Source organism: Stegastes partitus, unplaced genomic scaffold (genome assembly GCF_000690725.1).
Source record: "Stegastes partitus isolate 25-593 unplaced genomic scaffold, Stegastes_partitus-1.0.2 Scaffold104, whole genome shotgun sequence".
NCBI lineage: Eukaryota > Metazoa > Chordata > Actinopteri > Pomacentridae > Stegastes > Stegastes partitus.
In genome coordinates, this window is record NW_007577835.1 from 802,893 (window position 1) to 829,440 (window position 26,548).

General features: G+C 40.7%; 1 protein-coding gene across 1 annotated transcript in view; it reads left to right on the forward strand.

Annotated features, from left to right (window-relative positions):
• chst8 (carbohydrate (N-acetylgalactosamine 4-0) sulfotransferase 8) overlaps positions 1-15,244 on the forward strand; it is a 128,765-nt gene extending 113,521 nt beyond the window's left edge. Inside the window, exons 2-3 of the mRNA XM_008277655.1 lie at positions 11,144-11,181; positions 14,054-15,244. Of these exons, the coding sequence (XP_008275877.1) occupies positions 11,144-11,181; positions 14,054-15,244 (1,229 nt within the window). The remainder of the gene's footprint in view (positions 1-11,143; positions 11,182-14,053) is intronic.
• Positions 15,245-26,548: the final 11,304 nt, after the last annotated feature.

Below are 26,548 nucleotides of genomic sequence, written 5' to 3' on the forward strand. Positions count from 1 at the left end.
ATTCAGCCGCCATCCCTGTGCTTTACTCACATGTCTGGACTCATCAGTCCCAGCTGTAATCAGTAGTGCTCTGACAGGAAAACAAGGGGTGTGTAGGAGAACGTGAAGCTAACTCAAATGAGAGGCCAACGTAAACAGTGACAGGGCCAATTCCAGTTCCCAATCTCACTGCAAATAGAGGTGAACACAGGGGCACGGAGGCTTAACGAAGAAATAGTAGCATCTGATCACAGCACCTCAGCGCACCACCAGTGTACCAACAGGTCATGATAAAAGGATTTGGCGTTGACTTTAATCCAGAAGAAATGAAAAATTGTGGGAGGAAAAAAAAAAAAGACCTAAAAGAGGTCATCAAACAACTCATTTAATCCCTCCCAAAGCCAGTGTACAAAGCTTTAAATGGCGTTGTAAAAGAAAAAAAAAATTAAAATACAGCAGAGCTACACAATTATGTTTCTGAATTCTTTTGTTTGTTTGAAGTGTGCAGTCAAAGCCAGCACCCTTTCTTCAATAAAAGCCATCAGGTTGCTCTGAAATCAAAGACAAAATATGGTGAATGATAAAAAAAAAAAGCTGGAGAGCAACACAATCCCCCTACCTTTTCTGTTTTTTAATCCACTTTTAGACCCGAGTGTCTTTTTTTAGTTGCTGTGGCTTTCAGCAAATGATACAATCTCTTTAACATTTGTGGTAATGAGATGCACAGCTTCTTCAGAGCAAACAGAGAAAAACTCAAACAGATATTGTCTTGTTTAATTGAATCAGGTGGCATTTATTTATTTATTTTTTTATGTGTGGACTCCTTCTGGTAAACCTTATTTCAGCACCAGGAGCTGTCCAACAGTGTGAGCAAACGCTGTCCTCACCCATTTTAACTGATGTGCCCGAAGCAGCTGAATATGCAACTTCTCAAGTCTTTTGGAGTTCTCATTTGCTGTGTATTTATTTATTTGAATGTAACGTGGTGTGGATAAGGCAAATAAAGCTTTTGCTGATGCAGGCCCTCCTGTACGTGATTGTCCTGTATAAGCAGGGGGGAGGGCGGGGGAGGCAGAGTGGCAGCCGAGTGGGTAGTCAGTCTGGAGTACAATTGTGCGTGCTTTCCATGTGAGGCCAGGAGAGGTTATTACAAGCAAATGGGAGCGGAGAGAGCAATCAGTTGAACAGCTGTATGTCAAATTTTAGGAATTTGTTTATGTTTGTGATACAGAGCTCAGAGCAAATAGCTTCATAACACAGAACGGCTGATTCCGCGGTACGACGGGAACGTCTGCGGCTGCGCTGTGGTTCCTTATTTACACATGACTGGGAAAACCGTCACTGACAGCACTTGTTGATTTTGGTGGTGTGTTGGTTGTAAATGAGGTCACTGTCCAAGGTGACTCCAATATGTGAGTGATGGGAAAGGGGTTCGTGCTGTGGAGGGGCTGATCGGCGTCGCCTTTGTTTCAGGGACCTTGAGGTACGTGAAGGAAAGAAAAGCCCGTAATTGATTTCTTGATAGGCCGCAGCAGAGTTAACGAGGACTCATGAATGGGTGTGTCATCTGCACATTTTAAATACTTGGTGACAGAAAGTGTGCTGGTGGAATTACCACACATGGTATAAAAACACAGACAGAAGACAAAGACCTGTATATAATAGGGTTATTAGTTGTCATGCTTGTATTGTGGTGAAGGAAAATTAGTTTGAGACAAACGTTTTTTCATCAAAGGCGCATTGACTGCATTTAAATGTTGGACCTTGACGTCACCCATTGGTTTGTGGTCGACCACTTTAAAGCCTTGCATTTGGAATTTTCCGGTCACGATCTTGCTCTTTTGAAAGTGGACTTAATGAATGATTGATGGTACTGACTGACACCCTTAGGACACAGTGATATTAAAGTGACCTGTCAATCACAAAGTAGCCCCGCCCTAAAACAGACCCTACTCTAGCATCTATTTAGCTTTAAATGGGACCATCATTCACAAAATGAATATTGTGCTGTAAGCAAAATCTTCAAACTGGTGTTTGAGACCATGAACTTAGTAGGGCTGGACCCGAATATTCAATACTCGGTTGTTGTGGTGGTATCCGGATCACAATTATGATATTTGAATGTTTGTCCGCTAAAACTTAGTAGGAAGCTGTTTACTGAAGTAGCAGATCAAGGAAAAAGTACGGTCATTTTCTTGTAGATTTCTGTAAAGTCTGACTTTGTTTTGCAACCAGATAAGTCACCCCCTGCTGGTTTTCCATAAGAATTAAGTCAAGATAATGTTAGCTCTACTTTTAAGGCCCGGAGGTGATGGCCATCTTTAATACACAGTGTATGAAAAAGCCATGTCAAACTATTATACATGTCACTGTCAAATTATTTCCACAGCCTACATCCTTCACAGATTACTGTGTTGACTGCTGTCTTTAAAGTTTGTCAGAAGCGGTGCTCTCCTCGCAGTGTGTCTGTTTCTCTTCCCTTTTGAATAGTTGACTCAGTACTCAGGCTATAAATACAGGAGAACACATCACTCCTCTCTTTTCCTCATCTGAATCCTTTTCTTTATCTAGTCGTGCTTGTGCAAGTTCCAGGACATAGAGCCGCTCTGCCTGCAGATTTCACTGTCTGAAAAAATTTCAGGCTTCTGAACTGAAAAGCTTCACAAAATCTCCCTCTGCTGTGTACTTCTTGTATCCCATTGGCTACCCTTCATCAGCGAGGAAGTTCACAAAGGCGGTGCTGCAGCGCCTATAGGTCGAGAGCTCTGAAGCAGCTGAATAAGATATGTGCCAATTAAAGCCTTGTGCACCTTGTCTCAGCTGAGATAATTCACTTAACCCTGAGCTCGCAGCTGACAGCGAGAATTTGTTTACACATCCCTCCTCTTGCAAGCTGCCAGGCCCTGTCCTCTACATGGTTTTATGACAAGCCGCCTCCCACCACACCCCCACGTACAGCTCACTGGGTCTCTGTTTCCATGGAAATCTGCCCTAGGAAGACTTTGCGTCTCCTAACCTTGAAATTACCAAAACTAGGATCAGCTCTGAGAATATATTGTTGTCAAAGGGAATTGTCATAATGGTAATCAGTGCCATACTTGATACCCTCTTTCAGCAGCTTCCTATCATCCTGGTTCATTATTTCCCCTCCTGCTGTGTGCCATGCCCAAGCTATCAGCATGAGAAAAGAATTTCAAGATTGCGTAGAAAGAGAAGCCCAAGACTGAAGCAAATTAAAACATGAGGCAGATTATTATAGCTACCTACATTATAGCCCCACGGAGGCAGCTTCTCCTTATCATTAAATGCAGTATCACAGTTTTTTTTTGGCTCCGTATGAAAGCTTTTATTCCCAAAGCGCTATACAATATGTCAATTTTGAGTGAAAAAAAAAAAAAAAAGTCTCGTTGCTTCAATTTCATCATTTAATTACTCTGAGAAAAAAGGATCCTGTCTGTAAAAATGATTTTAAAAGCAATATAATATGTAGCCTCGAGGTGTCAGACTTTCAAATGATCATTACATCATTTTTTGGAATCAAACATTTTAAATCAAGTCTTGATGAAAATGTACCTTTAATGCAGCACGCTGCTTCATAATGCTGCATATTTAACCCATTCATAAACTCATACTTAGGATCAAAGTGATATTACATGAGCTGCACAGCTGTGCTGCCTCAGAGCAGAAAGTGCTCTGAAAGTAATGCAAAGGTGTTAATACTGCGCCACTGCCTCACATTATAAATAGTCTTCTGCTGAGCTCAGTTTTTTTTTCTCACTGAATGTTGATGTAGTCTTTGTATGCTTAGCCTGTGCTCTGCCACAGACAATTATGAGCCAAAGCATGTGTTATTTATGGTGCGTGGATGCCACAATGATTTAATGTGAAGGGGGATTGGAGGAAGTGTCCTCTTTTTCATTTGAATTTCAAGTAATAAAAGAGCACATCCCTGATGATTTACAAGCCCGCCCAACAGCTGACCTTGACGTGAGGTCAGAGGTGGAAGGGGAAGCCCGCATGTGCCACTGTGAACATCATGTAATTTATGGATTTCACTAACTCCGTAAATCCTTGTGTGCTCCCTCCGAGGTGCACCGAAAAAGAATTGTGCTGAGGAGGTCAGACGAATGTTGTGATTGGATTTAGGAGGGAAGATCAAGAGGCAGGTGAACACGTAGCACTGGTTAGGAAGCCAGTGCTTATAAAATGTTAATGTTGTTGTTGTTGTTTTAAATCTACACATAATACTGATATTTTATTCAAAGCTACAACATGCAGCTCTTCTGTGCTAAACAAAATGCAATCATACAGTTGTTGGCTCACATCTTACATCCACTCATTTCATTCCATCATTCATTCATCTCTGGCTCTTTAAATAAACATATTATAAAATATGTGATGATGCTACCCGGGATCTTTCTACGTGGAGTTTGCATGTTTTCCCCGTGCAGGGTGGGTTCTCTCCGGGTTCTCCGGCTTCCTCCCACAAAGTCCAAAAACCTGTTGAGGTTAATTGGTGATTCTAAATTGTCCGTAGGTGTGAATGTGAATGTGCTTGGTTGTCTGTCTCTAAGTGTAGCCCTGTGATAGACTGGTGACCTGTCCAGGGTGTCCCCTGCCTTCACCCTGAGTCAGCTGGGATAGGCTCCAGCCCCCCTAGACCCTAGATTAAGCAGTGTATAGATGAATTATGATATGATAATATAATGACCTTTAACCTCTGGTGGTTAGCAAAGGAGCCACAGTGACATTGTCATAAATTAAATGAAAAAGCCTGACTCTACACCCCTTACCTGTGCTGGGAAACAAACAATACAGATGCAAAAGGTGTCATAGGAGACAGAGCATGGAGCAGAAATGTCAAATGAATACAAAAGTCATCACCATGCAAAGTGGAACAACAATGAAACCTTGTCATCTGGCCTCTAAAGAAGACATTTCAGCTTTGATGCTATATAACCCTGGCAGGTGACAAGTCTTCTGATTGCTTCGCGTTGAGTAGAGCAGTAAGTAAGAGGAGGAAGGCAGGAATTCCACTGACTGACGAGTCCTTTTTTATAAAATATAGTAAAACATTTTAATTATCAAATCTATAAACACTGGGGAGATTAATTCTTAGGCTACTAGTTGGGATTCTATGGTTCTTTATTAATTAGTGTGCACAAAATACATAATATTAATAGTATTAGGACAGTATAAAAAAACACTGCATTACAAGAAAAAGTCCTGCATTTGAACTGTTCAGTGTAGCGTACCGAGGAGCAGAACAACAGGTATATTGCAGGATCTATCAGAGAAGATCCACACGCCAAATTCCAGACTCTTTCTCACAGTGGTAAATTACATAGGAGACCTTTTGAGAAGGCAACCAACCAAGATCTAGACGGAACATTCCTTCCCTGCATCAGGTAACAAACTGGTCCGATATTTACAATCAACAGACAATTTAATGCTCTTTTGGAGACAGCAAGAGTCGTCCCAAACCTCCTTGCAGCACATAATTGCATTCTTTGCTGTGTCTTTGTGAACTTCTTCTCCTACTAACACCCAGAACGTCATATTAGAGAATTAACTACAGTTTTAAACCTAAAATTAAGGCGCTGTAACATCATGTCTGGACTCAATAATACAAGATATTCAGTCGTCAAGACCAGTATTGAAGAAAACACCCTGAAATTTGAGTTTGTTTGGAGGACACACACACAATCTCACACAAACGTCCTCCTTCTGTCTGTCTCATTCACCAAAGGGAGACTTTAAACGTCAGCATACATGCTTCAGCAGTATTGTTTATGTATTAGCTTGTAGTCTATTAGCAGTTTGCTATCATGTAATAAAAATTATAATTAAAGTTATATGCATGTTTAAACCATAATAATAATAATAATAAACTTTATTTTTAGAGCACTTTTCAAAAAAAAATGTTACAAAGTGCCTTCTAATAAAGAATAAAGTACAACTGAAATAAAATAAGCACACAGAATACGATAGAAATAGAAAGCTATAACACATAAAACTTAAATAAAATCAGGAAAAGTTCTCTTTAAGAAGTGACTTAAACGAGAGCCCAGAAACATCCAGCCTGATTTCCATTAATCATTATTTCCAGGAGATGAATATATATCATATCTGACCTCATTTTAATCAGCTGCACACCAGAATGTCAGATCTGTAATCGTTTTTAAGACGCTATTTTAAAGTCAGTTCTAAATGTATCTGGCCTCTGACCTCTCACAGACAGTCTGTCTAGAAGAAGGAAGGGCCAACGGGACTAATGTGGAAGAACACATCCATCATTAGTTAGATTTCTGTATAGAAGAAAGTCACTGGAATGCAGTGTTGGCTTTCCTTTCATTTTGGGTTTGTTTGTTGTTGTTGTTTTGTATTTTTTTATTCAAGGCTTTCATTCGTTAATTCAGGTTTTTTCTTTCTTTCTTTTTTAATATGATTTTTCCCCCTTCTAATCTAAACTTACCCTTTGTAACAGTACTTTTTTTTTTGCACAGAACCTGCAGCTAATTCAGAGGCTACACAAATATCACTTGCTTTCTGCTAAATGGATGATTTTAGAAATTACAAGCGGCTTCTCGGTGCCGTGTGATGCTAAATTTATCACAGCGCTTGGATGAGCTAATGATCTAATATTCAAGTGGTGCCGTGATAAACAAGTTTAATGCCGCCCTTTTAGTGTAGGTATGCTACATCAAGTATCATCAAAATGTACTTAAAGCACCTATAATCTACATTTTTGTACTGAAAATGGATGGCAAGACTACCCGTAATGTGAAAGAGGTTGCTCATGGTAACAAACTTGCAAAGATTTGTCACAGAACTCTGCAGCCACCTTCAGCTCGAGAGATTTCCAACTAATTTTAGGTAATTGTTTTGCTTGTCAGGCTCAAACGCTTAGTGTTTTCACTAAATCCCACTGTTTGGTGCATTTTGAACAAAAGGCAGCCTAAAGTATAAACACCAGTCATTCTGCTTCAGTGTGACCAACAGCTTTGTATCATTTATGATGTATTATACATTTCTTTGGTCATCTAGATGACAAAGCATTAATATGCAAGAAGCATTTTAGTGTTAGTTATTTGAGAAGGAGAGACATTAAATACTGCTGGGTAGTTTAACTAATTACACTGAATCATATTTTGTATGCTGTGTGTTTTGCGTGTAAATTGTTAATGTGCAAAGTTTGTAGTAACTTTTAATGCCAGAAAATTGGAGCAGAGCAAAAAAGTACAATATTTCCCTCTGAAATGTAGTAGAATGTGAATATTAGGTAGCACAAAATGGAGAACATTTCATGAAAGTACACAAAAACTGCACTGAGGTTTGGCTCTTTTCTAGCTTACAGGTGAAGATGGTAATCGTGAACTGCAGTGAGCACCGTCGTGTCCTTCTCTAACTCTTTCTGATCAACTCTCTGAAGGCACAAACGAATGACTAATGCAGTACCACAGTAAATATACACCTCATGATTGTGCATTGGATCTAAATTGTGAAATGCAGAGTTGTCCAATATATATATACTTATATACTGGGATGGAGTTGGCCCATTATTCAGTGACTGAGTTTTCCAGATAAAGCAATTCAGATCATTTTGTAAAGCCCGTCTGATTGACTGTGTGTGGGAGGATGTCATGTTTCCAACTAGAGGAGAGAATACGTGTCCTGGTTTTGCTTCATTTACAGCGCCTCGTCATTGGTTGGCTTCAAAAAAAGCGTTACTGATTCACAACTATCCAAACCTGCTCTTTCCGTTGTAAACACCTAAAAACATCGTAATCCTTCAGTCTTCAGACTACAATATGCTCAAATTTGAGAAGGTTCATGTTTGGTCTTTAGAGAGTCCCTGCAAGCACATCTTTAATCTCAAATCACTGATTGCTCACCCATCACCTCCCCCTCTCCTCCAGCAGCTGCTCTCTCCGGCCCAGTCCTGGAGGATTTCAGTACCAACTGAAACATCGTTTTATCTCTTACCACAACAAGTTAAAACATCAATAGACCAGAGCTCAAAGCCTAATACCTCCATTCTCAAGCGTTTTTCCTCTGATAAACCACACCAGCATGCCCGAGCCTTGTATTCCCACACAGAGTCAAGTGGAGGAGGAACGCGTGTGCAGAGTGCAGGTGTGGGTGGTTTGCTGGGTAGAGAGGGGAGTGCAGCTGGTTGGGGTCACAGTGGCTCAGTGTGCAGAATGACTAATGAAAGGTTTATGGTGGCGCAGCATGACTGCCTAGTCTGAATAGTGGGCTGGAGGAGGACACGCCTTGTCTGGCTTCTAGCACCCTCCTGGCCTGTCTCTGGTTGAAAACAGGCATTTAACAAGTTCTCCCAGAACATGGGGCCACAAGCCTTCACTTAACAAGCTCATTATTTCACATTGTTTTCGTCCTTTGCTCCTCCTCGGCAGCAGTGGCAGGGAAAAAGATGATGTTTGATGTATGTCTCTGTTGGAGAGTTGTACAAGGATCTTTGAGAGGGAAGGATGATAATGGATCCGCTAATGATGTGACCCTTGCTTATGTGGATCCTTGCAGTAATGCAGGGTCGTCCGCATGAATATTCAAAGGCTTTGTCTCTGAATGAGAGGTGGCGGCTCAAGGTTATTATAGAGGGCAACAGAGGACGAGGCTCAAAAGCCGATTCTGCTTTTAAATCGGCTTCCATCATCAACGAAATTACAGTGAAATACCTGCGAATCAAAGCAAAACTTGAGCGAGGCCTTCTTCTGATGCATGCTGTGAACAGTTTATTTTATATGTTGATTTGTTTACTGGAACCCTTTAGAGCTTCAAAAGCAGAAATACCAGACTCTGACATTTAATACCTGGGGGTAAAAACAACTTTAGCTTTATGGGTGACTATTTTTCTTTCTATTACGGAATTCTCCATTGAAGCTTTTTATGCTGAATCTGTGTGTTTGTGCCGCAGACGGTGCTTTTTGTAAATGTGACAGTAAATAGTAGCAACAAATCTGGATGCAGCATAAACCTCCAGAGCTTCTCAAGCAACTCCAAATGAAACCCTGCGATAAATATTCAGATTTGCCATAACTTTTTTTTTTGTAAAATATTCTACTGTAGCTACTACATCTGTATGTGGAAGTACTGGGATGCATTTTCTACAGGATGAAGCTTCACTCTTAACAATTTATCACCGTTTCACTGCACAGCGGTGAAAATCAATAGCATAGTTATACTGAGTAGAATTGACTGAGTGTGAAATTGCAATCAAACAGCAACTATTAGCCTCAACCAAATAGATACTACAGAGATAAATGATGTTTACAAATCCCTCTGAAATTCAGTTTACATTGTTATATTACTTGTTTTCGGTTGTGCTCTGTCATGGAAAAACGCTCCTCTCATGAAATGTAATTTTGCCTCCCCACTTGAGACAGAATTGCATTTTCAGAGCCAGAATTCAGACCCTGTTTGTAACAGATTTTTAAGCCGAGATTTGTCAAATCAAATCAAGCCATGTCAGAGTCGTTTTCAAAACAACTTTAACGTGACACCTGAGTGCTGTTCAGGACGACTATATGCTAAGTTCACTCCTCGAGGCTTGAATGTAATTTAGCCTGGCTGCATTTTTATTCTTTCTGATTCGCACGTTTTTTCCTCTTTGCAGAACAAAGGATTTTTTTTATCTTCATCGTATATTTTCATCCTAAATGTCAGTTCATCAGATTGGTACAAATAAAAGGTGTATATTTTCCTCCGCTTGAGTGTGTAACGTGGGATTGTAAAGTAAGACAGTACTGACATCAACATCCGTGACAAACTTGTAACAACCTCCAGACAAAACACCTCTTAGAAGAAACCAATTAAACCTTTGGAGATTTCAATTACCACTTTGATGGGGTTTTCAAGATCGATAACCAAGCATGTGTCGTGACAAGACGGTCAGGGCAACAAGCGACCGGTGCCACTTCATCAGTTTCCAGCGGCAGACAGTTAAAGACCGTTGCTATTGTTGCACTTGGATACGTTTCCCCGGCAATGACATGTGTTGTGATAAATATTCATGCGTTTAATGTACGGTGGTTTAAATTGAAATCAAAACCGCACAACCTACATAAGCTGTCATTAGGGTTAGGAGATCAAATAACCCGGCAGCACCCAAATAAGATCAGAAAATGTCACATGCCACCTCCTTAGCACTCTCCTCTTCTTATTCCCCCTCCCATTCTTTTGCCTCTTTCTCCGGTGTCTTGTTCGGAACAATGAAGATAAAGATTTAACACACAGAGCCAGACAGCAACAGAAAGCTCTCTAGCACATACTAATCTAAAACAACACCGCATCTGGGCAACATGTTTTATTCGTTCCCCAGTGAGGCGTGTTTAAGTGTGAGATGGGGCTCTGCACATCTCATCACTTAGGGAAGGTTGTGGCCTGCATCTACGGCCCCCGCCTCCCCCTCGTGCAGGTTCCTATCACTTCCACCCTGAAATTGGAAGTGACAAGCCACTCAGGCAGAGGTGTCTTTGCTCTCCCCATCAGCAGCCATGCAGCCCCATTCAGAGCTGTCAACCTGATTACGTATCAGCAAGATGGGGGGACTTAAGGAAAGGAGATGTCCAGCTGGAGACAGACCACTAAACACATCGTCTGTCCTGCTGCTGCACATCTGCCAATACACAAACCACCTGTCCCCGAGGCTGCCACAAAACCAATCTGTACGTCTCCATCACTCTTCCACTGTCCTCCAGCAAACTACATCTCACTTAGTTTGTCTTTCATTCTTACTCCTGGTTTGCAAACTACATCTTTTTTTAAACCTTCGTTAGGTCTCTTCGCTGGTTTGTTGTCTCTCTCAGTTCAATTCCTTTCTTTTTTCATTTGTTTTTTCCCCCCCTCCTCTCTTGTCTCATCTTCATTGCTTACTATTGGGATCACGACTCATTTACCAACTTTTCATTCATGTGGCAGCTCATTACACAGATTGAGCTACCTGTCGTCCCTCTGTGGACTAGTAGAGTGCTGGGTGTTTTCAGGGGATCCAAAGGAGATGTTCTGAGTGATGGGAAGCATGGAATTATCGGAGCCTCTGATGTGTCGCAGGCGCCTAACTCTCTTCCACAAGGACAAAAATACATGTTGTTTACTTAAGTGTTGATTTTCTCGTCTCTGTTCTCTTCTCTCTCCCCAGGCGTGAAGCTTGGAAGCACTCCGCGGCAGTCCAGAGAGGTACGTGTTTACTCCATTCCTCCCAAAACACAGACACACAGGTTGCTCCTACCTGTTATCTATTGCAACAAAAAAAAAAAAACAAGTGATTGTCAGCCTTGTACCTCTCAGCGTGTCTGATAGCATCTGTGTAGAAAGGCTGACCTCACACTGTGCGTTCAGTCAGTCAGACTGAGGCTGAGTTTAGTGAGTAAACGATCCCAGTTGAACCAGGCCTGTTTCCTCCGGGTATGATCACACCTGGTGGTTTTTTTGTTGTTTTTTTTTTCCTTCCACAACTAAAGCTTATGTTTATGGTGAGTTTACATTCACTGTTTTCAGCTACATGGGAACAAGAGAGAGGATGTGTTCTGATTTTCATCTTGATCTAAGTCAAAAGTATAGACAACACGGTCTATTTAAACTAATGGCACAAGAGGAATTATCATTTTTCACGTCTTTATTGAACACATTAAACATTCACAATTCTGATTGATAAAGCGAGCAAACCTTTGGATTCAATAACCTCATCCGCTATAGCAGTGACCCCAACCAAGTGTTTCCCATAGCTGCAGATCAGACTGGAATTTTAGAGAATTATTCTTGCCAGAGCTGCTTCGGCTGAGTTACATTCTTAGGATGTCTCATGTGAACAGCTCTCTCGAGATTCCACAGCATCCCTACTGGGTTTGTCTCGTCTCTGCTTGGGCGACTCCAAAAGGTGAACTCTTCTTGTTGTTATTTGCTGCGTTTGATGTAATAGATGATGCTTAGCTGTATGCTCTGTTGCATCATCTAACTTCTTCCTCAGCTGGCAGACAGCCTGATATTCTCTGTCAGATTCCTTGATAAACTTGGGGATTCATTTTCCCTGCTATGATGGTTAGATGTTTAGACCCCGAGGCAACAAAGTTGCCCCAAATCATGATGCTCCCTCCGCCGTGCTTCACCTTTGGAAAGACGTTTTGATGTTTTTCAGACACCGTGCTGTCTGTTTTTTCCCAAACAATTCCGCATTCGTTACATCAGTCCTCAAACCATTTTCCCAGCAGTGCTGTGGAGCATCAAGTTGCTCTTTGGAAAACTTCAAATGTGTAGCGGTGATTTCTTTGGAGAGCAGCAGCTTCTTCTGTGGTTTCCTAACATCAGCAACACGCCTGTGCAACGTTTTAAGCATGGTAGACCCATGAACAGAGTCTGCCACTCTTTAAAGCCTTCAGCTGTTACTCTGAGCTTTTTTTTTTTTTTTACCTCATTGAACATTCTGCCTTGAGCTTCTGGCAGCATCTCAGCTGGAGTCCCACGTCCATGAAGAGCAGCCACATTACTAAATTATCAGTGTGTACATGTAATTTGTCTAACTAACTGTGAACTGATCAATATTTTACTTGTTTTGGTTCCTTGTGCAATGCTTTTTGATCATTAGTTGTCAGCCTTATATGTCTCATACATTTTCTGAGATCTTATTTTTCTGCACAGCATGATTCACATCAGCAGCTGCTTACTGTGAACAGCAAATTGAAAAAGACAATGAGTGTTTTAATAAGTACCTCTAACCTGCACCTGCAGTGTTTTTCCACACACCTTTTCAATCTGTACTGTGAATATTTAAATGTTTTGTTGAATATGGATTAGAGCAATACAATAGCATAGTTAAAATTGATTGCTTTTGTTCATAACTGTGGCTTATATAAAGATCTGAGCATGTTTTCAGACAAGTTTATTCATAAAAGTCTTATGAATACAAATCTAAAGGGTTGCCGTACTTTTCTGGTCAATGTAATAAAAGCCAGCATTTAAACAAAAGAAAGTCACACGGATTAATAAGAAGCTTTTTGGTTTGTTTGTTTTGTTTTTTTAGATTAGGCCTTTCAGGTGTTAGTTACTACTGGAGAACTAAAATGGCCTGTGATAATTCATCCCTGTGTAGCCACGCTTTTCATTTTGAGATCAGATTCTGTATTTTAAACTGTTAATTGCAAGTTGGAAAGGAATGAATCATCCTGTTTAAAGCTCCGAGGTCTGAGTAAACAAATACAGGGTAAAAATGTCTTCTGAACTGTCACGCATCATTATGAAGGTCTTTGAAGCATATCTTTATCATTCTACAAGCTACAAGGTTCAGGTAACCCACTCCAAGACAATCCGTCAACTAGGTTTTTATGTCAGACATGCACTATGTTCTCTCAACTGACCCCTGCTTACTCTGTTCCCTGCTGTGATCATCAGCACCAGTGAGAGACTTACAGCAGTGCAAACCCTGAGGAACGTGATGTCTGGCGTATAGGTTTCTGCCTCACACTCGCCTTGCACATTAAACAGACAAGGAGGAACCACTCCTCTTTTTCCCCCTCCAGATGTCCCTGCAGACGAAAGAATATGGCTATTTAAGTCAGGAGGGGGATGGACCAAGATTCATGATGGTCTCATCACCTTGTCTGTTGTAAAATTAAAATTATACATCCAGTCCATTGGCTTTATGATGCCATTACAGCATTTAATTGAAATAAAATGTCAGAATGCCTGATGGCCTTGGGCATCATCTGATGGTAATCAGACAGTAGATGACTCTAATTTAGATTCCCCATTAAGTGTTTATAAGACATTTATATGGTATTACAGCTCAGTTTATTGATAGGTCATGGATGGCATTGGGCAGTGTGTGACATTTGCCTGTAACAAAGTTAGACCTTTGTTCAAGGTGTGGTGAAACAGCACCATCAAGTGGTCTTTTTGAGAATGAAACACGTGGAGTAGGTCTGGCAATAAAGCTTAGATTTACCACAGCATTCAGCAAAACTCAGAAATCTCATGCATATCTTCAAAGAAATGCATTGCTTGTTTGGTCTGAACACTGCTCTCAACTTCAACCCCTGTTGTCATTGTTTTACAGACTCTTTCTACCCAAGACCGTGAGAGAGGCAAGTCTGACAACTACCAGGACCTCCAAGCTGCAGAAGGCCTCCTGTCCAGCCCGATCCCGCCGATGCAGTTCCCGCACTTTGAGAAGAGCAGGCAGACGGCCACCCCTGGGTCTCGAGAGCAGGACATCGGCTCTCTCCATGTCTCCAAAAGACACCGCAAACTGCTGAAAACAAGTCCCCCGATCCACAACACCAAAAACAATGTTTCCTCACCCTCCTCAACCTCGGTTTCCTCCTCATCCGCTGTTTCCTCCTCATCCTCAATTTCCTCCTCATCCCCAATTTTCTCCTCCTGTGCCTCGGGCTCTTTTTCCCCTGAGAGCTGGAAAAAGCTCTCCAGCGTCCTAGAAGCTCGCCAGCAGCTGATGAAGGAGATCTGTGCCAAGTACAAAAGCAGCATCTCAAAGACCATTACACGGCATCATGTGAAACACCTCTTTGTGGAGGATAAGTACAAGCTGTTGTACTGCCAGGTGCCCAAGGCCGGCTGCTCCAACTGGAAGAGGACGCTGATGGTACTAGCAGGCCAGGCCTCCAATACCCAGAGCATAAAACACGACACCGTCCACTACGGAGACCATCTTAAGAAGCTTGATAGCTTTGACCGACAGGGAATCATGCACCGTCTGGAAACCTACACCAAAGTCATGTTTGTCCGTGAGCCCATGGAGAGAATGGTGTCAGCTTACAGGGACAAGTTTGAGAATCCCAACAACTACTACCACTCCCTGTTTGGGAAACCCATCATCTCCAAATACAGGGTGAATCCGTCTTGGGCAGCCCTGAAAACAGGCAACGGAGTCACATTTAAGGAGTTTGTCCAGTACCTGCTGGACGTCCACCGGCCCGTGGGGATGGACATCCACTGGGAGCAGGCAAACCAGCTCTGCAACCCCTGTCTCATAGACTACGACTTCATCGGCAAGTTTGAGAACATGGAGGAAGAGTCCAACTTTCTGCTGCGATTGGCTGGGGCTCCACCCAACCTCACGCTGCCCAGTTTTAAAGATAGGAACCCCACTGACAAGAGGACCTCAATGCAGATCACAGAAAAATACTTTTCACAGGTCAGCACTTTGGAGAGACAGCGAGTATATGACTTCTACTACATGGACTATCTGATGTTTAACTACTCCAAGCCTTTTAAAGATTTATATTGACTGACTCCTATCATGATTCTTGAATCACACTCACATTCCACTACGTCGACATCTCCACCATGATAGTAATCTTAACAGAAAGAGGCTCACTCACTTGCTCACATCGGTCTTTGCAAACTTCCTCTGAATTTCACAAAAGCTGCTTTTTATTACCTTTTTACCAGATTATCTTCATTTTTAGACAACTGTGGGATAAATCAGTTCATGTGCTGTTGAATTAAATACTCTAAATTGTCCTGAAATGCAAGGTATTTATTCACTACTAGCAAATGGTGAGGTAGAATTTTAAAATCATAAAGGTTAAGCTTCGAAAAAAAAGTTTATTATTGTTCAACAGGCTTTAAATTATGCCTTACTGTGAGTCAAATAGTATTTGCAAATGCATTTTATGGTTTGATTGAACACAGCCACAACGTTTTATAAAGGTTCCAATCACATTCCTAAATTTGGACTCCATCCCTGTATACAGTGCAGAACATATTCTCATTTTCCCCTACTAGCTACTTTTAGAACGCCAGTACCACAATATGTATACACATATATCAGCTGTAGTCCTTGGTTGATCTCATTTTGTTCAAATTAACTTCTCATTTTAAATATTTGCATTTACTATTTGACTCCCAGCAGGTTAGGCATCAGTATACCTCTATGTATCAGTGCATACTAATACAGATATTTCATGTGAATGGCTTTACTAATATAAACCATAACAAAATGAAACACTATATAAATAGTATAATGTGTCAAGTGCTGCCCACTCAGAAGCTGTGTGCACTTATTGTAGCATTTTTATACTTCTAACTTTGTCGGTTAGGTTTGTGCTTTAGTCTAACACATACATGTGCAGTAGGTCCTCCATCACTAGAGCTACTTACTTGGGCTGTTAGGTGCAGGGCGTCCAGGTACTTGCAGGGTACAATATGTTGCTGCCAATATCTCTTATATCTATTTCTGTTCCAGACTTTCAGATCATTCAGTTGCTCTTGAGGGCACCAGAAAGCAAACAAGCAAAAGTCAACGAGTTCAAAATACACAAAACAGATGTTTAGATTTCAAAATTTGGACTTTCCAGCAGGGATGAGAAAAAAGAGAGCGCCCAAATTTGTCCATCCACCACATTCAACACCACCCTGAACAGCTTTCACTTACAGATCCCACACTGTCGGCAACTCTGTCCCCTTTGTACAAGTATCACATCTATTCTACACCACCATATAGGCTTTTTTCTGACTCTACTGTGTAAAATTGTATAATGGGCATTCAGATGACTATATATTTTTCTATGTATTTCTAAAATATATATATTCAGTGCTTCTTGGTGAAGGTATGTTTTTTTTTTTCCTTTTTGATGTCACTTATCGTTCTTTCAGTAATACCAGTGTAGAGTGTTGTGTAACTGAAGAGTTTCTTTCCAAAAAAACAAAATATCCACCAGCTGAAAACCACAAGAAAACTCAAGAAACTAAATAACTGCAAAAATTTGATGTACCACCGATTGATGAATTGTTACCACTTGGTGCTTTGGAGGCAGCGAAAGATTTTAATCAATGAAAATGGATATATACAATTTTGGAAATTAGCTCTTTGATTACTTATCCCTGATCTTTTTGGACTCTTAAATAGGATAATAGACCCTGTATAGATGAGCTGCATTTCACCTAGTTACCCATCCTGGCTAATGACATTTCTACCCATAGCAACAAGCTGTGTGTGTGTGTGGTACTGAATAAGCTGTTTAGATGTTTTACAATCTTTTTTCCTGAATCTTTTCAAAACATAGAGTATATACACACACTGCTTTAAAAAAAAACACACACTGCAGCTACAGTGTCTTAGACTGCTAAACTCCCAAACGCAACATCCAACTGGACGATTTTTGCTTAAGTATGTCTTGATGCAAGTCAGACCCCCATAACAACTTGCACTAATAGAAACTGCACAGGTGCTGGCAGTTCTTAGGGCCAAAGCATTCAGACATTGTTAGGGACCAATACAATAAGATTAAACATGTCTATGATAAGAAGCAGAATCTCTGATCAGACTAATAGTGCAGTGTAAATCTTCAATTGGCTGAATTGAGAACCTAGTCAAGGTCTTTTAAAATAAAAAGCTGAGGTCTGAAGATCAGCCACAACATTAAAACCACCTGCCTTATATTACGTAGGTCCCACCAAAACAGCTCTGACCCACTGGGCCATGGACACATTACCTACTGGGCTATTCTGTGGTGTTTGGCACAAGTGGATCCTTTGGGTCCTCTGGGTTGCAGAACAGGGCCGTCATGGATCAAACTGATTCCAGTGCATCCTGCTAATGCATGATTCGATTGTCATCTCGAGAGTTTGAAGGCCTTGGGTTCTTCATTGCGCTGCTTTGTGTTGTGGCAGGGTGCATTGTCCTGCAAGGGAGTGCTGTTGCCATGGAAGTCAAAGTCACATCCATATGAATGCCAATACCCACTGTCCATAGCAGGATGCATTGTAACAAGAATATCCGCTTTATTCACGTTATCTGTTTGTGGTTTTAATGTTGTGGCTGAAGGGTAAAAATCACCTCCATAGTGCTGAAAACATAAAGAAGTGGACAAATATGATGACGCCAAAATGAACACTTTCAAAAAAACAAAACACAAAGTAAAGAAATAAACAAAAAAGCAAAATCAAGGTGAGTCCTTTTTATGAGAGCAAAGATAAATTTGATGTATTGCGATGCTGAAAACAACATATGGCTCGTCTCCTATAAACCAGTAGTCATGATTCACCCTTTGCAGCTCACTGGAAAAGTCTTTTATGTTAACAAAACGGTTTCTAAACAGATGTATTTGCCTATGGGAAAAGGGAACTCCATATTATTTAAATCTATACACGCTATAACAATTTTGATGGTATTATCCTTTCGCGGTGATGGTATTTGTATGAACTTTTGTCAAGTATAGTGTTGGCTTCTGCAATTCCAAAATCTAACCTTTGTTTAGGTTGTGGTCAGATTCTATGTAGGTGTAGCCAATCTCTGCCCAAAACAGCTACTGCATTATGATGAGTATATACTCTTGCAAACACTGTCAGTCCCTGCCCCCACCAGCTATTAAAAGTTTTCTTGGTATAATGGGTGTAAGGACAGATTCATCAAAAGCATAATTACAGTAACAAGTGAATGTATAACAGTTTATCGTTGGTGCAAAAGTGTATAAAAGATGATCTTAAGCCCTTTGCCTTATTTTACACTGCCAATCAAATGGTGTATTTCAGGAAGACATTTTTCAGGTGGTTATTTCTGGCTGATGAGTGTCTACTAATAAATTGTCTTTTAGCATTTTCACAGTGTTTACGCCCTTTTTTCATGCATTGGTGTTGTTTATTTATCTCGAGTCTAACTTTGAAGAGAACTGGTTTCCTAAAGTCAGCGTTAGCATGCAGACATCGACTACAGCGTTGACCCTACTCACCCTTTCAGTTTAGCATGTTTGCATAGAAATGTTTGCTAATTAGCACAAAATGCAGCTGTTAATGCTGGGGATGTGATTACAGTAGCTTTAGTCATCAACCAATATATTGGAAAAGTTTCAAATTTGGTGCTAAATTCACTAAATGATCCTGTCAGGAGCATGAATGTCTGTTCAAAAATGCTATTCACTGCAGTAGTTGCTCAGATGTTTCATTTAGAGTTACAAATGCCAACCTGATGGCAGTGAAGGACCTGTAGGAGGAACAGGAGATCACCAAAGTCAGTTTATTTGAGGCCTAATGCAAGAACATTTTTTGGTAATCTTGCATCTTGTTTACATGTACACAGGTAAAATGTGTCCTTTTCTATGCATTTTGACTTTCCTCTGCACGTAAATGTGGTTTTGTGGTCATTATTGAGTGTTGTGTACTTTGTGACACTTTGTAGAACCTAGCTAAGGTTAAAAGCTATTACATTTCAGTCATTGAAAACAGCCCTTAAGGAACAATCCATCCAGGGAGAAGATTTTCAGGAACTGTTTGCAGTTTGAAAACGATGATGCAGACAACCCCGTTCGCTTCCTGATTGAGTCTTACTCGTCAGACATGTTGTCCCTTGATTCATCACACCTCTATGGCATAACTTCATTTCCAGCCTTCTCCTTCACACTGATGCTGGCATGCTCATGCCCAGTTTACATGAATGGTCATGGGATGTGCCGTTTCTGGTATGTAGTTACGGATAAGAGATGATTCGGAAAACGCTCGTCTGGATGGAGCTCTTTTTGATTACTTTTAAAATGAAAAACAATCAAGTGGCAATGCAGCCTTACTTCTCTTATAATAAATCTCATACTGATTTCTGTGAGGTTTGTCCATGCAAGTGTTAGTCAAAGTCATTACATTTTCCAGACCTCACTGAATAAACTTACATTAAATTGCTCATGTCATTTGATTATGCAGCTGTGACTATTTGTATAATCAAACAGAATTACCAAAAAAGGCAATGTACCTCAAAATGTTGAGTTTCTAAAATTTCTGTTGGCAGAAAACACCAGATGAAGCCATAACAAGCTTAGAAGAGTCACATTAGTTGTTTAGAATATTTTGTAAATTAAAAATATTAGTACAGGTTCCAACGATGTGTCATCAGGAACAATGCTGCGCTGCATGAAGCTGCTAGAAGCCAAAATGTCTTTCCAAAGCAAGCAGTCTATGCCTAATTTGGGGTAGTCAAGGACACAGCGACCTATACAGATGAAATGAGAGAACTCTCCCTACCGCTCCATAAATTAGTTGAATCAGTCAAAAGACACCTCAGGAAACCTGGCAACCATAGGCTTGAGATGGTGACGGACTATACATTTTTCATTCACGTTTGTTTTAGTTAACATTGGTGTCATATCTGAAACTAAGTTTTATTTAGATTAGGGCATTAATTTTTTTTAAGTCACATTAAAGTAATTTTAGTTTGTACTGAAAAAAACATTTAAAGGATATTAATAAACTGAGGTTGGACATTCCCTCAAACTATTTATGTAAGCAAATCTATTCAATGAGGAGTCTCTTGCGTGAGGCCGATTGTCAAGGACTGTGACTGTGTGCACACTTCTGTTCCATTCTATAGTAGATGCTGAAAAATTGCACAGAATGACATCCACACAAAGCATCCAGCTGTGTTGCATCACACTGCGCAGTACAGAAAAAATAGGTGAGAACAAATATATTCTCATTTCAGCTGCGTTAAACCGCTGTGTAGGTGATCACAGAGGGTTTAATGGGGCATCACCTCCTCTGTGTCTCAATAACTACAAGCAAGAGGAACTAGAAATACATAAAATGCATCTTTCAGATTGAGATTTATTTAAGTCTGTCCTGGTGTGTCGGGATACTGGAGCAGGGAGTAGAAGTGCATTGAAGATACTCAGTCACAGACCCTGTATTCATTCCAACCAGAGCCTGTGTACATCAGCAGTAATTGATGGTAATAGAGGAAAAGAGTCAGTCATCTTCAGGGGATCTAAATGGGTGCAAAATGGTAATCCATCCAGTTATAGCTGAGATATTATTGTAAAAAGTGGTGAAACAAACAACCAACAGTGCAACATTGTCTTTCCCTGAGACAAGAAGATCAATGCTAATCATTCAATCTACACAATTTAAGTGTATTACTGCACCCGACTTCCTGTCCTGATTCTTTTTCAGCATTTGGTTTCACTGAGAGCATGTTGTTATTCAGCTCAGACCTGATGTGCATGCGTACAGCCAACGAGTGCAACCACAGCCTGCTTCTGCCTTTCACTGTAGCTTTACAGGATTTAACTATTACACCAAACAAATCCAGCAGCTGTGTTGCACCGTGGTCGACTGCAGGCACCGCTTCTGCTGCTTCCTGCTCTGTGATGCTGCAAAAACGCGGCTCTAAAAAAGAAAAACAGGTAAGGTATAAAGGTGGGTTTTCCTTTTCAGTTCGGCAGAGGTCATTTCACATTTCATTTTTATCAAAAAAAATCTACACATTTTTCAAATGTCACCCGAGCACACACTTGAAGTTGCATTTCACAATATCTGACTGACAGGAACTAGACTCCAACCACAAAGAACTCGTAGTATATCAGCTGTAAGAGAAAAAAAGCAATGGGCTTATGGATAATACAGACAGAAATTCTCCAGATTTAGCTTATATAAGAGTTACATCCCAGCACCAGGAAATGTGAGATGTTTTATCAGAGAGGGTCTTTACATGCACAGATAATAGATGAACTCTCCTCAAAAGCTCAGAAACAAAAACGGAACTTTTTCTGTCTCTAGTATCCATCAAATTAAATCCAGGTCTTTAATTTGTCATGTATGTGCCCATTATTTCTGAGTGTGGTCTTCCATAACCACAACAGTGCTCTGAGTCAAACGTTTGCGTTGCTTTGCTGGTTAATATTCCACATAAACACAGGCCTGTTGAGCATTCTTAACCCTTTAAGTGGTAAATTACGTCTGATCTCATCGTATATCAAAAACAGATGGAAGTCATAGAATAATCCCTGAAGGTACGTCCCCTTACATCCCCTCACAAACCCACACATTTAGAAATAATGAACACAAATGCACGTTTTATGTCTGGAAGCAAAACTTTTCATTTTGAGATGTAAGTGCTTTCAAATTGGTGCTTTTACGCTTCCATCACCGAGTGATGTGCGTGTGTAAGTGCCCGTTCTGAGGGGAAGGATTTGTTTCATTTCCATTCTGTGATTAGATCAGAGTAGGTACCTTATGGTGCCTAAATGTACAATAATTTGCATGATGCTCACACACTCTCACTAAATTTAAAAAGGGAACTAAATCTGTCACAGCAGCATTTTTTTGTCATAGCAGCATTTTGTCTTCCAAAATGACATTGTTCTAATAAAAACAAATAGCAGCCTTACTTCTTTTGTTGATGCGCTGGCATTTGCGCGCGTGTGTGTGTGAACGTGAGATTATGTGCATGCTTGTGAGGCAGATGAATATTGCAGCACAAATTGATCACTCTGTAGAGTTAGAAATTTGATTAAATGCTCAAGGCTGATTTCCGCAACAGCTCTTGTATAAGTCATGAGAGCACTTTGGGGGAAGTTAAAACTGTGGAGAAAACAAAAGCCATCCATTTACCTCATTAGTGTGCGTGGAAAATCTTGACATGCTTTGAAGAGAACGTGCTTGTGTAGCTAAATCAGCTTAAGGGCCCAAAGCAGACATACAAGGGAGGCAACCAAACATCTTCCCAAAGTGATAAACAACCTCGCCTTGGTTGGGAGGACTGTAAAAAGAGACTTTGCTCCATTTTTCAAGTATTATTATTATAAGTTCCTCAGTTAATCTTCATGTTTGCCTTCAAGCCAGCATTAACATGGCTGATGACAGGCTTCTGCTGATTCTCTGACGACAAAGCTCCATCACACAAACATTCACAGGCACACACACACACACACACACACACACATGTCTATAGTACAAAGGCTTACACTCTCTGCCGGTTGCACAGACTCACACTGTCTACAACAGCAACAACTGCATCAGTGCCTCTGCAAAATATCCCATGTGTTCACAGAACAAAACCAATTTGAGGGGTTGAGCTCTCGGTTCAGTGGGGCGACGTTTGAGAGGCAGAAAATTTCCTCAAATACAAAACTTTGCTGATTCACATGCATGCCAGGTTAATTCTCCCCCTTTCGCATGAAATCCCTGTTTGTTTTGGCAATGCGCTGCAGCACGCTCCAGATACATCTCTCCGTGATATAAACCTCATTAAAATGATTTGCTCGAGCTCTGTTATTAATCAAGCAAAGCAAAATGACAAGTGGGAAATAATTTTACAGAGTAAATCTCCAAACTCGAGTCCTGTTGAGGACATGTGCTTCCCAAATATCTCATTTGGTTAACTAGCCTGGCTCTTTTATCAACACCCTGCTCATCCTGAAAACAAGCACTTATGCATCATTTGGCTGAATGGAGCCAGTGATAATGCCACGAGAGTGGCTTTAGATAAATAAAATCTCAATCTGTCATTATGTGATATTTTTCTTATTTGTTCCAGCAGGAAACGTTCAGTGCCACACATCACTTATATTGGTGGACTGTTTGTAATTCACAGTTCAGAAATCTTAACACACACATGCACATTTTAAAGCAGCATGACTCCTCTCATTCATTTTAATCTCTTTTCAGATGGGGATCTTTGAGGCAAACCCTTTCACACCATGTAGTTATGCTATAAATGTCTACTGAAAAAGCTGTGAAGCCCTGCTGTGCATTATCTCATCTATCCAGACACATATCACAGATAACCACATGATGGCAGTACTGCATCTGCTATATTACAAACCCCAACTCTGGCTTTGCTTTTCGAAAAATGATGTACATCCACAGACATGGAGGCATGTGCAGTATAGTAATGTGCACTTTGGTACCCAATTTACTGTCACCACCTGTCGTGCTTCATTTTTGACACTAAAGCATCCATGAAAGCCACCGCAAGTCTTCTAATTAGGCCATACGCTGAAATGGAAATAAATTATGCAGTAGCTTTAATGAACTCCAATCAATAAACACAGGTTCCATAATGAAGTCACACAAGCTGCTGTGGGCTTCTTTAACCTTGGGGCTATATCGCTACCTAGCTGACATAACTGCTGGTACAGCTGAAACATTTGGGTTGATAAAATCATTTTCCACTTTGCTTTTTCATATTTATGTCATCGTACCTCTATGCGGTTCTAAAGACGGCATATTGTGGATGTATTTTTAATGTAAAAACATACTGAAGATGGAGGCAAACATCTGGGCGGTGATGCTGATGGACAGGAGGAGGAAGCAGGTAGGCTCAGAGTGTTGAAGCAGGCGAGGAAATGCAAGGATTTACCACTTAGTCAAGACAGATTGTGTTTTTCAGTATAAAACTCTTAGAAGATACTGAAACAACAACCGTATTAGAGAGGTAATCAAACATTCTGAGACCTAATAGGAAAACTAATACAAAAGAATTGTCATTTCCTTTGTTGGCATGAGAACAAGGTGTGGGAGCTTTTGCAGTTTATTTGTGCTGCAGTGTTTGTCACTTGTTCCTCTAACAATGCCTTCCAACAATGAGCACAGCGTTCCAGCGCTGCCAGCTCTCTTGGCTGAGCAAAAAAGTCAGATAACATCAAACACCAGTATGTAATTCAATATGTTTTGTATGTGAATGTCAAATGATTAGTGTGAATAATTTATACCAATTTGTTTCCAAAAAGCCTCCAAACAGCAAAGTTAATGAAAGTCATGTTGAGGACTGCAACAGATCTACCAACAAAGTCTTAGGATTAAAATAAACACTGTCTGAAAATGAATGGAGGAAAATACTACAGAGATATCAGAGAATAGAGAGGGCTGTCTAGAGCCATCACTGAACAAACAGTTTAGGATAAATAGCATAAAGCACGAAGAGAAATATCCAACTGTAATCTCAAAAGGATTCCATTAATACTTTGATTGGTGGCTGTCTATCATTTTTAGCACAGCAACTGAACAAAAACATCCACATACAGACAGATGACAACGAAAAGGAAAAACCTGTAAAAGGTAACTCAGTCGGGTGTTGGGCCGCCACATGCTGCCAGCTGTATATATTTGTACATTATAAGTAAAACCACAAATATAAAATCCTTCATGTGTAAAACTTGTGGAACCCAAACAGAATTCCTCCAAATTTAAGGTCTTTTTTTTTTAATGCTAATGTAGTCGTACCGCTGCAGTCTCTTTCACATATTCAGAACAATACAGTGTTTCTTGTCAAACAGCAACAACAAATATGTAGGAGGAACACACTTCGTGCTCTCCATAAACCAGCTGGGATCCCCTGCCAGTTTAAAGCGGCTTTGGTTTCTTCGTCAATAAAGGTGCATCACACATCATAGTATGTGTCAGCCTTTCATTTTTAAAAGAAGTCTTATTCACTTTGGAGTCAGTCTCAAAGCTTCAACAATATTAAAAGCATTTTCACCTTCTCCCCTTATTTTCTCATGGCTGGCAGCTCTCTCAAACTCCCAAAAAGGCAGCCACTGATTCTCCCTCCTGCTCCCTTTCAAGGAGAGAAGCGAGCTTTCAATGAATCACCCCCTGCTCCCGCCGTGTTCTGAACTGTGTCTTCCCTTCGTCAAGCAGCGTGAGTGATGGAAGTGACAGAGAAGACACCTGCCCTGAACCACCGCTGATAGAGAGCGAGTGAAAGAGGGAGGGAAGTGGAGGGAGGGAGGCGCACTGCCTGATGGGAGAAACACACAACGAGGCAACAAACTTGCAGAGACTATCACTTATAGTGACAGGCCAGGAGGTGCCGTGCTATTAGCAGGCCGTAGGGTAGGCCCTGAGCACGGCCCGTCCTACCTAGGATGGATGGGCCTCTCTCTCGGGACTAAATTAATACTGGGAGTCTAGTGAATTGCTTTTGGAACAATGTCCTCCTAAGGAGCTAATCAGACAGGAGTTATCTAGGAGTGCCTGTAGGCTGGCTGGCGTGGCAGCAGCACTGTGGCTGCCTGGCAGAAGGCAGGTGCACCACACAGATTCACAGCGGTTCATTCCTGAGCAGGACACAGTGTGGTGTTATTCATTAGACTGTGGTGAGGACGAATCCCAAGATTCAGTTTCCAAAGAGTGGCATTTCCACGATGAATAAAGATGACTGGGGAGATTCTTGTGCGAGCACCAAATTAACAGTTTCATTTTCAGTACACTATTGTGATTGCTTAGATAATTTATGTTGAGTTGCAACAAAGCAGAATCAATTTTAGACATCCAAGTACACAATAATTACCTTTTGAAACCTGCATAAATTGATTTTTTTAAGCCACTTGGGGGCAGCAGATCAAGCTGAAACACAACAGGGACATACTGTATTATCACTTCATGATAGCAAACAATGGCCTATTTAGACATCCAACATGCAGCAGAGCAACTTCAGCGTTCATTTGAAGTCATGTTTCTGGCCACCTGGGAAATGTAAGTTCAATATTCAATCTCCTTTTAGCTCTCTCCATCCACTCCTCAGGGAAATATTCATCTCTTTCATTCATCCCTTTATCATTCCAAGTCATTTTAATGCAACTACCTGTAAAATGACCTCTCCAAATTAAAATCAATGCTGTTATTGACCTGAATGGAGTGTATATAAAATGTGGCCTTTTTGGAAACATAACACTCACGAGTTTTAGCCACAGCAATCAGAATCACTCCAGGTGCTACTAATAAAAGTAATTCCATTTTCCAATTATTTCTTTTATCCTTGCCTAAATTTTGCCTTTATTGGATCGTGTTAGTGAGAGAGAGAAAGGAAAGTAGGGAAAAGAAT